At 42.9% G+C, this 14419-nt stretch overlaps 1 protein-coding gene across 2 annotated transcripts in view; it reads right to left on the minus strand.

The window, feature by feature from the left end:
• TMTC4 (transmembrane O-mannosyltransferase targeting cadherins 4) overlaps window positions 1-14419 on the minus strand; it is a 57841-nt gene that overhangs the window by 14570 nt on the left and 28852 nt on the right. For both annotated transcript variants that reach the window (XM_060233670.1, XM_060233668.1), the window contains exons 7-11: window positions 13447-13539; window positions 9044-9205; window positions 7714-7916; window positions 3608-3779; window positions 3381-3512 (exon numbers count right to left, since the gene is read on the minus strand). In XM_060233670.1, the coding sequence (XP_060089653.1) occupies window positions 3381-3512; window positions 3608-3779; window positions 7714-7916; window positions 9044-9205; window positions 13447-13539 (762 nt within the window). The remainder of the gene's footprint in view (window positions 1-3380; window positions 3513-3607; window positions 3780-7713; window positions 7917-9043; window positions 9206-13446; window positions 13540-14419) is intronic.

Below are 14419 nucleotides of genomic sequence, written 5' to 3' on the forward strand. Positions count from 1 at the left end.
TTATGTATGGCGGCTAGAAATGGATGAGGAGATTGAGGGGTGAGTTAGGAGGTGCCCACCCTGCCAAGAGTCCTGGCCGAATCCACCTGGCGCCCCCGTTCACTGCTAGGAGTCCAATTGAGTGCCGTGGTCCCGGCTACACTTGGACTTTGCGGGGCCATACCAGGGGCAAATATTCTTTATCTTGGTGGATGCTTACATGAGGTGGCTGGAGGTCATCCCAGTCGCTTCCACTTCCACCACGGCCGCAGTCAGAGCCTTATGGAGGGTTTTTTGCACCCAAGGAATCCCTGACACCATAGTGACGGACAACAGCACCGCGTTTACTGCCCAGGAATTCTAGGAATTCTTGAATAGGTACCTCATCCGCCACATACGGTCTGCTCCCTTTCACCCGGCCACTAACGGCCAAGCGAAGCACATGATTCACACAACCAAGGAGGCCCTGGGTCACACAGTCCAAGGGGATTGGGACCACCAACTGTCTGCCTTCCTGTCTGGGAACAGGATCAACCCCAACCCGGCCAGAGGTGTAAGCCCTGCCGTGTTACTCATGGGCAGGCAGTTAATCACTCGGCTAGATAGGTTACATCCCGACTGGGCCCTGGACCTCCGCAGCTCCCCCAAGACCAGGGAGGCCACTAGGGGTTCTTTTGGGGGGATCCGGTCTATGCCAAGAACTTTGCGAGCAAGCCAGAGTGGATACCAACTCGGGTGCTGCGGCTCACCAGGTCCCGCTCTTACGAGGTCTCGTCGGAAGGGGGGCAGCTCCTCCACAGACACATAGACCAACTCCGCTGCCGCACCCTGCCAGAAGAACCGGCAGGGCCAGGGTGAGAGCACGGGGCCGCCACAAGAAGCAACCCTGCCAAGCTCGCCAGGGTCGCTGGTGGAGGAGCCTTACAGGGCGGGGGAGATACCTCCACAGGATCAAGACAACGCTCTGCTGACTGCGGCCCAAAGCAAGGAAACAACAGTTACAGAACCCCAGGCAGCAGCCCCAGCTTCCCAGATTGAACCTCGGTAGTCGCTCAGAAAGTAGCGGCCGCTCGCTTATTTGAAAGACTATGTATCTTGAACTGGGGGGGAGGAGTGTTGTGTCTGCCATTCGTCCCGGAAAGTACAGCACAGCGGACCTGTGGGCGGCGCCTGGAAAGGACAAATGCAGCCCGCCTACGACGATCAGTGGCGGGAAGTTTAACTGGTCAGGATAATAATAATAATTTTTAATTTATATCCTGCCCTCCCTGCTGAAGCAGGCTCAGGGCGGCTCACATAACATAATATACCATAAATACAGCATTACAATAGTAGATAATAAACAAACAAAATACCCCGATTTAAATTATTACATTAGTTAAGCATTAAAACATCAGTAAAACAATTTTAAAACACAGATTAATTTGGTGCTACAAATACCACATAGCTTGCATAGTGATGATATAATACTTCCACATTAAAAAGCCAGTTGGAAGAGGATGGTCTGGTTAAGGTCCCTCAAGGCCCGTACCTCTTCTGGTAGCTGGTTCCACCAGTGGGGTACTGTAACCAAGGCCCTCTCTCCTGTTGTTTTCAATTTGATTGGACCTGACCAGGAAGAAGGTTGTTCCGGGAAATGTATATAACAGGGGACCCGGACCCGCCATATTGTCTTTGTGATCTGCTTGCTAATAAAGCATGTTGCCATTTGAACATCTCTGACATCAGTACATTACATAATGGTAATGAAAGTAAGATGGGAATGGCCAAGTATGTTTGAAAACTAATTCAACTCTGATAAAAGGATACTACAACACAATCTTGTTAATAATTTTCTATCCTGTAATTGCTTTTAATAATACATAAAAGCAGGAATTGACCTGATTTGAGAAACATTATGCATGCACACAGAGGTAAAGCTCTTAAATGATCTGCAATCTTCTTATTTACTTTCGTTCTATTCAGCCCCAACATGAAAGTAAGCTATGCTGCGTATCAAGCCAGCAGGGCCAAAAAGCTGTACAGGACAGGGACTGCTAGGAGGAGGAGAACTGGGTGTGATTGAGCAAATAAGCTGGCTGGATCCAGTCCACAGTTTGCATTTTTAAAAATCTGTTTTATTTATGTCCAGGACCTTTAGCATGTGAACTGCTGAACTGCCATGCCCACTGATGGTGCTATATCATTACTGCTGTTCTTGATGATGTGGCCTGGAAACAGAGCTATAAATTCAGATAATGTGTCTGTGGCATTTTAGCAATAAAGAGACTGCTTTAATTGGTGCGTCTGCATAATAAATTTGCTCTGGTCAGTAAAATTCAGCTTGGCGCCCTTTTTCCTAACCTAGCAATAAAGATTTTGTAGTTCTGTTGGTAGTTGATTAAACTAGTCACTCTGCTTGTTGGCTACAATTAAAATAGCAATATATTTACGTTACTCAAGCAACCATTTCAAAAACCACCTGATACACAGACAAAAAAACGAAAAGGGTAGGCAATTTATACAGCATGGCAAACAGTTACACTGGCAGTCAGCCCACTGATTCTAAACAACTCATGTAATTGATGGGAAATTGTCATTGTTAAGCAACAAACCTGTATGAATGGGAAGGAGGGTATGAAACAGCTTTCACAGAATAATAGGGTGGGCTCCAACCAGTTTTTCTGCTGGTGACAAAGGGGTGAAGCGGTCCCTTTGGGGACTCACCAAAGGCTATGCTGGGGATTATGAGACCTGCATGGACCAAAGCCACATGGGACAGGGGCTGTAGTAAGGAGAGGAATTATGTGAGATTCACTAAGGTAGCAGAGTAGATCTCATTCATAATCTTACACTCCCTGGCAATCCATGGTCAGGGGAAGAAATCCCACACTAAACTAGGTGCATCTGGCACCCCAGAACACAGAGAAAAGAAAGCAAAAAATCAAAGTAAGGGGTGACAAAGTGCCTCTGCTCATCATGGGGCATATTAAGAACAATTTAACTGAAGAATAAAGCATCAAAGAAGATAATGCAGGTCCACAGCCTTAAGAGACTAACAGTACAATCCTGAAGATATTTACATTCTTCTAAGACCACTCAGTGGATTTAGAGAGGCATCAGCTTGACGCCACTGAAAATCTTTACTGCAATCGTTCAATACACAGGACAGAATTCCAGTTTCCATGAAATAAGCTTGCTGGGTCTTTAGACACTCTTTCCCTTATCTACATTTTTCATTCCATAAAGTGGATCGAATTTGGACCAATATCAGGATTATTATGAGGATTAACAAAATAAGGGCTGTGAAGGACTGGGCACACAGAAAAAGTGATCACGTATATAAAAGAAAACTCAGTTCCTAGTGTGACGCCAAGTGAATGGCAGAATATTGTCATTAGACAGTATTTTAAAACGCTTACTTTGGCATTCAGCGGACACACGGACAAAGCACTCCTAAAAAGTTGTTCTTCAGATCGCCACTGGTTACTGCGGATAACACAACGCCACACATTTATCAACAAGAGGACCAGCAGAGCAGCAACAAGCAATTTCTTGGAGAAAGGAGACACATGTTAAAGACCACCCTTTTAAAGCCCTTTTGTGCATCCCTCCCGGTTGCCCACGATATAATTTATTCTGTTAGTACCTTTCTCTTTGCCTGTTTGCTCAATAGACTGAATCCATATGTTATCAGCATGCAGTAGCCAATGCTGGGGAGGTAGGTTACTCTTTCTGCAACAACAAACCCAACTCGAAAGAAAAGGTTGCTCGCAGGAAGAAAAGGGATAATGAGAAATCCCAATCCCAGTGTGAGGATTCTAGAGATCAGAAAATATAAATTTATAAGATTAGCAACAAAATCCCCACAATATTCACATAAACTGTTCTTATATTTTCAATGAGCCTTTTCCCCCTTCCAAATGTTCCCTGCAGCAGCACACGAGACTCAGTATGAACAATTCTTGTGCCATTTGGTAACATCCTATATCTAAGAGCTTGTGCAGCAGTCCTTTCTACGCCACTTTTGCTCAAGTGCCCAGAAAGAGGAAGCATGGCCTTCACCTACATGACTTTGAACTTTCAATGCTGCCGAGCAATTTTGGAAAGGGCCACCGTACCACTAAAAGGTAATGCTGGAAGGACCCTAAGCCATTCAAAAGAGAATATGCAAATGCCACATCTGTATGCTTGTGAGGTATTATCCTTTTTTCAGTTTTCAAAAAGTTTTATTGAAAAAAATAGAAGAATTACAATAAGCATAAATATGGAGGAAATACAGTTACATACCAATATATTTAATCAGGATGATTTTATACAGGAGGAGATTAAGCTAAAGTGAGGGTTTTAAACCGTGTAATACATTGGACCAGGATTGAAACACGGATTAATATATCATATTAATGGCTTTGAAAATAGACTGAAATTCTTTCTTGGGAGCCAGATAATCGAGGAACGAGAGCCATACTGAAGCAAAGTTGGAGGTATAAGGATCTGATTCTCCCTGTTTTATGGGGACAGATAACTTGTCCATAATGCAATACTCCTGAGCTTTTAACAGCCAATCTTGCAGAATGAGTGTTTTGTCACATTTCCAATATTTGGCTGTAGCAGCCCTTGCTGCTGCACAATGATTTTCCAAAAGTGTGTAGAATTATTGATGTAAGGATGCCACTGGTTAAGGAGTAGGATTTCCATTTTGAATGGAAAATGTGTTTGAGTAATGTCTTGAATCTGAGCAAAAATCAATTTCCAAAATTCTTGAATTGCAAGGATACCACCAACAATTTTTGTACATGCCTAGTTCTTTACAGTCTCTCCAGTACAGGGGCGGGGGGGGGGGGGGGGAAGAGTTCCTTGCTAATGTGATGAAGTTTTTGAGGGGTCAAGTCCAACCTTGTTGGGGTTCTGAACAGTTGAGAGTCTATATTAATGGAATAAAAGAAGTGTTCTAAATAGACTGCCAGTCTTGTGGGGAAAGTGGTTCAGTGCAATCTTTTAGGTATTCAACTTCTTGAACACAACAGGATAAGACATAATTGACTCAGTCAATAGGATTCAACTACGAGCCCCGTGGCACAGAGTGGTAAGCTGCAGTATTGCAGTCCAAGCTCTGCTCATGACCTGAGTTTGATCCCGGCAGAAGCTGGGTTCAGGTAGTCGACTCAAGGTTGACTCAGCCTTCCATCCTTCCGAGGTCGGTAAAATGAGTACCCAGCTTGCTGGGGGGAAAGTGTAAATGACTGGGGAAGGCAATGGCAAGCCACCCCATAAAAAGTATGCTGTGAAAACGTCGTGATGCGACGTCACTCCAGAGTTGGAAACAACTGGTGCTTGCACAGGGGACTACCTTTACCTTTATAAGTTTCAACTGCATATGTGTAAGAACAAGAGTTGAGTCCAGCAGTACCTTAAAGTGCATCAAGATTTCCAGGGCATAAGCTTTTAGAGTCGAAACTTCCTTCATCAGACTTCTGACAATGTGAGCTTTAACTCTTGGAAGCTTCTAGTCTGGAAATCTTATTTTAAGGTTCTACTGAACTTGAATCTTGCTCTTCTACTGCAAACTAACATGGCAAGCCACCAGAAACTGTGGTGCCCTGAACATGCATGGTCTTCCTGTTCTCTTCTATGGGAAGGCAAGTACTTGGGAGTTGAATCAAAAGATCACTTTCTGTGAGCGCAAAACTTTTGCCAGTAGAAAAGAGTGGACGGAGCAATTTGGAAATCTTCCCAACCTGCTGCAGGCTCCCACACAGACTGCCCATTTTACAGGAACAACTGTTTTTGGGAGCAAAGTGGACTGAAGAAAGAGTTTTTTTCTTTCAGTGGAACTCTTATAATGATTCATCCCTTAGTATGTAAAATGGTAAATATCCCTGGGCAGAAAGTGTGTCCCTCTAGCCTAACATTCCAGATCTCAAAAAACACTAATGCAGTGTTAGAAAAGAGATAAGAGTCCAGTAGCACCTTAAAGACTAACAAAATGTGTGGTAGGGTAGGAGCTTTTGAGTCGCTGCTCACTTCTTCAGACTTCACTGTCTCGATTTTGATCTATCTTTATGCAGTATATCTGCACTAAATTGTCCCACCCCCTTAATAAGCACCCTAGAATATATCACCAGGCTGTTACAGTATTTTTCTACTCTACAGGTCACATCCAAGATAAATTTTCCATTAAGGGAAGACATTTCCATCAACAGACTGGAACCTTCCTGCTTCCCATTTCTGCTGCAATTCTAAGTAGTTCCCCCAAACACTGCTCCAGGGGACAGAGTTTTCTGATAGTGTGCAGAAGGGAAACACTGGCAGAAATCCCTGCCTACCTTCTGTTAATAGAAAATACGGTCTGAATCGAACTCCTTGCGGTCTATCTCTACAACACTAAACAGGGACAACAGATTAACTACTCCAAATGTAGAGTTAATACAGGTCTCCTTTCAGGTGGCTTCTCACCTCGCTCCTCCCAATTGTGTGCTCCCTGAAACTGTGCTCCTGCTCATTAGTGAATTCTCAAGAACAGGAGGTCTCTGTGGGGGGGAGGGGTGTCAAAGTAGGAGTCTGCAGTAACAGAGAAAGGGAATCAGCAATGTCTGTCCTTCCCTCCTTCACAAATGTTACTCCTTTGGAAGATCAGCAGTTGCAGCAACAGAACAGCACCTCAGGACAAGGAGATGGGGACTGGTGTAGCAAAATGGTTAATTGTGTGACTTAAGAAGTCTGGAGTTCAAATGTCACCTTGACAGTGAACTCATGAGGTGGCCTCAGGAAAGTTTAGGCTGTAGACTCCTCTCTGTGCCTGCCCCACAGTGTTCCGGGGGGGGGGAGGGGAGTGCTCACTGACCTACAGGAGCACAGTCTCCTGGTCTACCTCCCCCCAGCAATACAGGGAAATCCTACCTAGTGCACTGCTGCAAAATGACTAAAATAATGCATGTGAGATGCTTAAACACTTACAAAAGCAATGTGAAATCAAAAATTTCAAATGGGAAAGAAAAAAAATGAAATAAATATGCATACATCACTTTTTCCTATCATAGTCTGAAAAAAATCTGCAAATTTAAAACAGCAAAACTAGCAATTCTTTGATCCACATATTATATAATCTAGTAGGCGACACCAGAACGACATCTGTCATGTATTTGCAGAAAATACAGTTTTACCACTCACAACATTCTTACAGCAACTTCCATTTCTGAAAAATAACAGGTTTTTCCCCCCTCCATTATTTTCTCTGTGCCTATCTCCTGATAAAGAATAATCACTCTAGGACAGGCACTTTATTTTTTTAATCAGCAGCCAGAATCATTGCATTTCCCCCCACAAGTTCTTTCTTAAGTTCTTTTATTATTATTTTTTTTAAAAAAGAAATATTGTTTGGTGGGGGGAGGGAAGAGGTGAAGGAAAACAACATACATCAATTACATGTCATTCTGACCACAAATTACTTTTTACCCCCCACAGAGTTAAGGATCTCAAAATGCCAATTCAAGAAGATAAACCAGCCACCCCAAACCTCCTTTTTTACAAGTTTTCTCTCCCCCGTAGTCAGTGTAAAAATGATGGAACCAAATTGGGAAGAGAATGAAGTCACAGTTATAAATATTTATTTGTACCACATTTGCTAAGGTATTGATTCCACTGATTCTTTTTTTAAAAAAAAAATCCAATACCAAACAAACGCAACAGTGCCAAGCTTATGAAAATAATGCATGTATCCCAGGGAGAAATTTGAAATTCAACAATGTCTCTTACCTTCTCTTCTGGCTGTCTTCGGAGCACAAGGCTTGGCCCATCAGAGCAATTAGGCAGAACCAAAGGACTGCTAGTGCAATTATTCTCCAGTCAGTGACTGATTTAATAAGGGGCACACAGCCCATTGACCAATCAAAACACAGCCACCAGGGACACAGTAGCAACCATGCATTCAAGGAATAGTAGTAATTATAGTTTATAGCCTGTCAATCAAGAAAAATAAACATTTATTACATATTGAATGTAAGTGGGTGTTGAGCAAGGAACTACTTTGTCAAGTCACAGAGTTTTGCTTAAGGCTTTGTTTAAAAGGGCATTTATCAAATGCTTTAGCTTTAATGCTCTACAGTTCAACTGAATTTATGTTGTTATCCCTATGTAGACATAGACTGACAGACAGACAGACAGACAGACAGACAATGATGATGATACAATATACAAACATTAGTGCTGCTGGTTCCTATTATATATAATTTGGATGCGATCCAAAGGTCTTCTTGGCTAAATACTGCTCAATATCAACGTGAATGACATTTACTGATGATAAGACTCAATGATCTGAAAGTTTTAGATTTTCTAGAAATCTTTTGTATCAATAGCTATATTGATCTGTGCAGCCAGGGCATCTCCCCCCTCTTTTAGTCTTAGGTTTTGACCTAAAGAATTGCCCACAGCCCTTTGCTGGCTATAGAAGCTAAAGAATGGTGAACACAAGCTGTTCTGCAACCAAAAGCGGGGAAGCCCACTGGATTATAACCCAAGTATACCCCAGACTGACTATAACACATCCCCGTATTTCCTGAGTAGACTCCCCCAGCTGCCCCACACCTTTCAGAGTAATCATTACAAGCCTTAAACATTAAGCTAATAACAGGATAATTCTTTGAGGGCTCTAAATGCTAATAATAATGTGGCATCAAGTCTCAGCCAACCTATGACCCCTCAAGGGGTTTTATCAAGGCAAGAGATGAAATGCCATTGCCTTCCTCTGCATAGCAACCCTGGCCTTTCTTAATGGTCCCCCATCTAAGCACTAACCAGGGCTGACTGCTTGCTTAGCTTCCAAGCTCCAATGAGCTCAGGCTATTCTGCTCTATTCAGGCTGCCTGGGGGCTCTACAGTAAACCCATATTTGACAAGTAAAGCTGCCTAACATCTTACTGCTGGTCCTCCAGCACAGTATTGTCTATTATAATTGACTGAAACACTTTGCTAGCTCTTCTACCCAAGCCGTCGGCATACAAAACATTTGCTTTACACAACGCGTTTCTATTCCTTCTAAACAGCCATGCTTTCTAACTCAAAGAAAAGCAGTAAGTGTACCACTTACCCTCACAAACAGACTATCTGCAAATGAAGCTGGGTTATCCACTTCAGTAAAAGCGGGTGGCCCTGTGCCCATAATGCGCCAGCGTATATACAGCATGGTGGCTCCTCCACACAGCAGAATAGCTGTCCTGAAGAGAAGTCCTTTTCGAAACACCACCAGGCTCTAGAGAGAGGGGAGAAGGTATGCCAGGTGTTTACTTCTTTTTCGTTTCAGAAAGGATGAAGAGAAAACAATAGAAGAAACATGGTACGGCTTGCTTTGAAAAGATAAAACAAATAAGACAGCCTCATTTTCTGGGATGGGGAAATTAAATCCTAAAATTACATCGCAGAAAGGGTGTGTGGTGATCTGTGAGGCAACCAAAGGAAATGGAATTTCAACTGCAATTTGTCATTTTTGGCTGAGCTGTCAAGCGCTATGATGGATCATTATTATTTTCCTCCCTTGGTGCCTTAATCTCTGTTATCCATACTTTAGAGGTGATGGAACAGCAGCAGGATTGGAGAGACACTTTGAGCCTACACCCTTAATTTGTGATTGGGTTTTAAAAGGTCCTGGAAAATCTGTAAAACTGCTGTGAAAACTTATTAGTGTTTGGTTTTAAGACCCTGATATCACCGATAGGCCCCCACCCCCTGGTCAGGCTACGCCAGGCTGGTCAGTCTTGGACTAATTCCCAGGAAAAAACACCGAGGCTCTTTTTAAGTATAGGATTAGCCAGATACTTTTTGTATTCCTTTTCAGTATTCTGCCTAAGGCTGTCTACTGGTTTTCCGCACTTATCTGTGCTTTCTACAATCTATGTGTAGATATTAAAAATTTATTTTACTCATAATATTTGGGTGTGAAAAGACTGCCAAGAGAAATTCTACCCATATTTTGTCACAGGCTGAGGAGGAGATTGGATTTATACCCCACCCTTATACCCCACAATCTCCTTTCTCTTCCCCTCCCTACCACAGACACCCTGTGAGATAGGTGGGGCTGAGAGAGCTCTGAGAGAACTGTGGCTGACCCAAGATGCAGCTGCATGCGGAGGAGTGGGGAATCAAACCCAGTTCTCCCAGACTAGAGTCCGCACACTTAACCACTACACCAAACTGGCTCTTTGCCTTACCACTTAGGAAGGAGTCAATGCCAAAAGACAACACAGGATGGACAGATAAGAGATGAGGAAGGGAAGGCCAAATGCCCCCTTTTACATCTGTCTCTCACCCACAGGTCTGCTTTGCAAAAGGGGCCAGGGGCCTCCTGAAAAAAACCAAATCCTTAAGCTAAGGGTGGTTAAAAATAAAAGTTGTAAATAATCCCTTTGGTTCTTGGTAAAACTCCATGAAGGGCAGAAACCCAAAGGTAAGGTGGAGTGAGGCAGTGGAAGGCCAAGAGGGGTTGGATTTGACACCTCTTCTCCGGATTCTGTCTTATGACCTGGAAGTGCTTTTAAGGGCAGAAAAACAAACAAACTGGTAGCTGCCTCTTAATGCACTAGCAAAATGTTGAGAAAAGTCACAGCTGCCATTCTGCATCAAATCTGGTATGACCAACTGCATGGTGCTCACAAAGCATCCATTAATCCTAGGGGAGAGAGAAGGAGTGGGCTGTTTGTGGCTTCAGTCTGCCACACACCTGCCCATCTTGTGCAGGGGGGGGTACACAGGTTCCCAATGGCTTCCAGTGGGGCATCTGCCTCCTCTGAACCAGCTGCCAGAGGCTCGTAGTTGCTCCCATCCACCTTGTACCTGTTTCAGGTAGGGCAGCCCCAGCCATTGGCCCACTGGGACTTTTCTAGATGGCCTTAGTGGCCAATCAGTCCATGTAGGAAGCATATTGGCCCTCTTGGCATGCCATACTAGGAAGGGGTGGAATTCAGCCTCATATCAAGGATAGCTATGCTCCTGTTATATCTTTACAGCTACAAGAAAGTTATCTGTTGGTTATGTACTTTCTCTGTGGCCTACACAATGCCTAATGGAATGTTTACTTGAAAGTAAAGTCCTAGTGAAATCTCTGTTATTTACTTACAAGTAATCAGCTTAGGAATGGTTGTAAAGGATAAAATAGCAGAAGTCAGCTTAGGATGGATAGTTTTATTAGCATTTTAATCAGGAGTGCAATCGGCAGGAACTAAAAACAAACATCTAAAAATAATTTGAAACAATGGTTTGAGTAGTTAATTGAGCAACTTTGTCACAGACTAAGGAGGAAGATATTGGATTTATACCCCACCCTTAGAGTGGCTTACAATCTCCTTTCCCTTCCCCTCCCTACAGCAGACACCCTGTGAGGCAGGTGCAGCCGAGAACTTTGAGAGAACTGCTCTTGAGAGAGCAGCTCTGAGAGAACAGTGGCTGACCCAAGATCACACCAGCAGTTGCATCACCACAAATCTCATAGTGGCTTTTTTTTGTGGGGGGGTATTTTTGTATTTATGTGTTTGAGTGTGCAGGCACCTGGAAGTCATGGTAACCTCTGGTGACTGATCCCTACAGGGGACCTGGAGGATATTCAAGGAGGTGACTGAATAAAGCCTGCTCCCACTTCCTGGTATTTCAAGGAGGTGTCCCATCCAAGTAATCGCTGGAGTCAACCCTGCTTAGCACTTCTAAGATCAGGGCACTAATCTCATAGTTTTAACCATTTTTAAGTTATAATATTGTGAATGTTTCACCATGAAGACATTTGCAGTCTTCGCAGCAGCGATTTATATGTAGCAGTTAGAGTTTTACTGTATTTGATAGCCAGCATGCTATAAGAGATAATGGACAAGCTGTAAAATTTTTGCAACTGTTGTGCAATGGCAAAGAGATCTGATAGTAATCTGCGTTTTAAAAAGCTGATATGCACCCAATAATAGAGACAGTCCACAAGAGTAAAGCAATCACATTTCAAATTTTTGTCAGACACGAAATTAAAACTGGTATTTCAACCTATTTTGGTCCTTTTTTTGAAAATTAATTTGAGCTTTTTCAGACCATGTGGGCTACATCCTGCAGAACAGTCCCACTAACAGAATGGGGGGTTGATTTTCACTGATTCCCTATTCCTTCTTCAGAACTTTTAACTCCCCCCACCACCATACTGTTCCTTTGGGTGACCCAGCAGCACTATTTCAAGGTTAATTTTGAAGTTGTAGTGTGTGTGTGTGTGTGTGTGAGAGAGAGAGTGTGTCTTGGTTTCATGAAGGAAATACCTTATCAACAGAGATTTACCATGGGGAGCCAAGCCTGAATACCCATTGACCCAACTACAGCAAACTGGTTCTCACTTCACAATATAATTAACAAGCTTATGGACAGAAAGAGCTTTGGTGTGGAAAGAAGTAGTTTCAAAGGGCATGAGTCCCAGAAGCAGGGCAACTAAAAGAAATAAGCAGCGGCCTAAGCAAAACGAACAGCAAAGAAGACTGAGACACACAGAGTGTGTGTGCTAATGATAATGAGCATAAGAGAATAAAAGGTCAACCTGTATATTCTTGATGGAATATGGGGGAGAGAATGAGTGTTAATCTTGAAGGGAGGCTGGCATGGTGGAGAAAGAAAGTTGAATACAGTGTCATAAAGCCAGGGATCCAAGGAAACAACAGGTGACAGGGTGTGGGGAGGGAGAAAGTCAACTAGCAAGGAAGGTGTAGGAGTTCAGGCAGCCATGAATTAGCATTTTAAAAACACAGAAGCATGCCATAGAACTAGACATCAAGTTTGAAAACTGGCCTGATCGATCTATTCAATTCAAAGGCAAGGCATGGAAAGATCACTACATGCAGTGATTGCATTCCCCCCAGAACTATTTCATTTGCACGGAACTTTTAGAATTGAGAGGTATTAATGCTGCATTGTTGGAAAAGCAGGCTGAGACAGGTGTAATGAAGTTATTGAAGCAAGGCCTTCTCAGCTGTTTGATTAACTAACGCAAGGCTCCTTAACCAAATGGTTAACCAGTTTTAGCATGAATCATTTATACGATGGCCACCAAGGAAGTTAGAGGGAGGAAGCGAGGCAGCCAATCATCTTGTACCAGCCAAGAGCCACAAGTAATCACAGACGAATCCAGCTCCCCTGAGATTCTCCTTTGGAGGTAACCTTTCCAGACTTACAGCTTTCATTCAAATAAGCCACTTTGGGAGCCAATTTAGTGAGGCAACAGAAAAGGAAAAGCAGTGTTCCATTTCACATTTGTAGTCTATCAGCCAAAGCACTTGTCCAGTTGAAGCATGCTGGGCTTAGATCAGAAATATATTTTCTGGAAAATGCTCTTCAGCCTTAAAGATTGTCACTTGCCTTCCATGCGGTTGGAAAGATGTCCCAACGTGTTACAATACTGATGCCAACATTTAGACATTAACCACTAGGAGAACACAAATGAATGGGAAATTCCTTTTAAATCAAAAGTTAAAACAAAATCACCTCCAGTGACTTATCCTTACGCAGAATCTTCAGTACAACTTCCAAAATATTGAGCTTATTAATCACCACTGCATCAAAGAGAGCATTTAAACCCTACAAAGAGAGGATTAAAGACAACAGTAACAGATAAATGTACACTTGATACTGACTATTGGTTCTACATCAATTAGGAGGTAATCCTGCAGACAGGGAAGAGCAATGGGTCAGTGGTAGAGTATGTGCTTGAAAAAAAGAGGAAGACCCAAGTTCAATCTCTGGCATCACCAGTTAAAAAGGACCAAGCAGTAGGGGATGCTAAAGACTTCTGCCTGGGACCTTTTAGAGCAGCTGCCAATCTTAGACAATACTGACCTGGATGGACTGATGGTCTGATTCAGTAGAAGGCAGTTTCATGTGTTCAAGTGAGTGACTTCCATGCAACCAGTAGACAGCCAATAAGAAAGCGAATTATAGACTATGTGCTCCTCCTTAGATCTGTCTATCGAATGGTGCACTGGGACCCCTCTCTGCTAGCCTTCCCATAGGTCTGTAAAATCTACCTGCTTACCACAGCACTTATCACACTTATTCCAGGGGTGAGAAAAGATAGTCACTGGTACACCATGTAACATATGGGTATATTTTCCCTTTGTTGAAATTGGGCTGAACTACAATTCATGTTAACAGACATAAGTAATTAAATTCCCAAAGGAAGAATACAAGAAAAACAGTAACTGCTTCTACAATTTAGGATGACATGTCATTCAAACAACCTTTGCAGATTTGCTGACAGATCGTATGGTTATAATCTTACAGTCATTCCCTTGCAAAGCTGCCGACAAGCCACGCAGTGAAATCAGCATTAGTAGTCCTTTTGAAACCAGATTCTTTAACTGATTCCAATTATGTTTTTAAAGAAAGAAAACGGGCCTTAAAAATACCAAGAAGCTTGCTAGGAATTTTGTGCTTAATATAGGAAAGTTTATCACCATTT

The sequence above is a fragment of the Heteronotia binoei genome, chromosome 3 (assembly GCF_032191835.1).
Source record: "Heteronotia binoei isolate CCM8104 ecotype False Entrance Well chromosome 3, APGP_CSIRO_Hbin_v1, whole genome shotgun sequence".
NCBI lineage: Eukaryota > Metazoa > Chordata > Lepidosauria > Squamata > Gekkonidae > Heteronotia > Heteronotia binoei.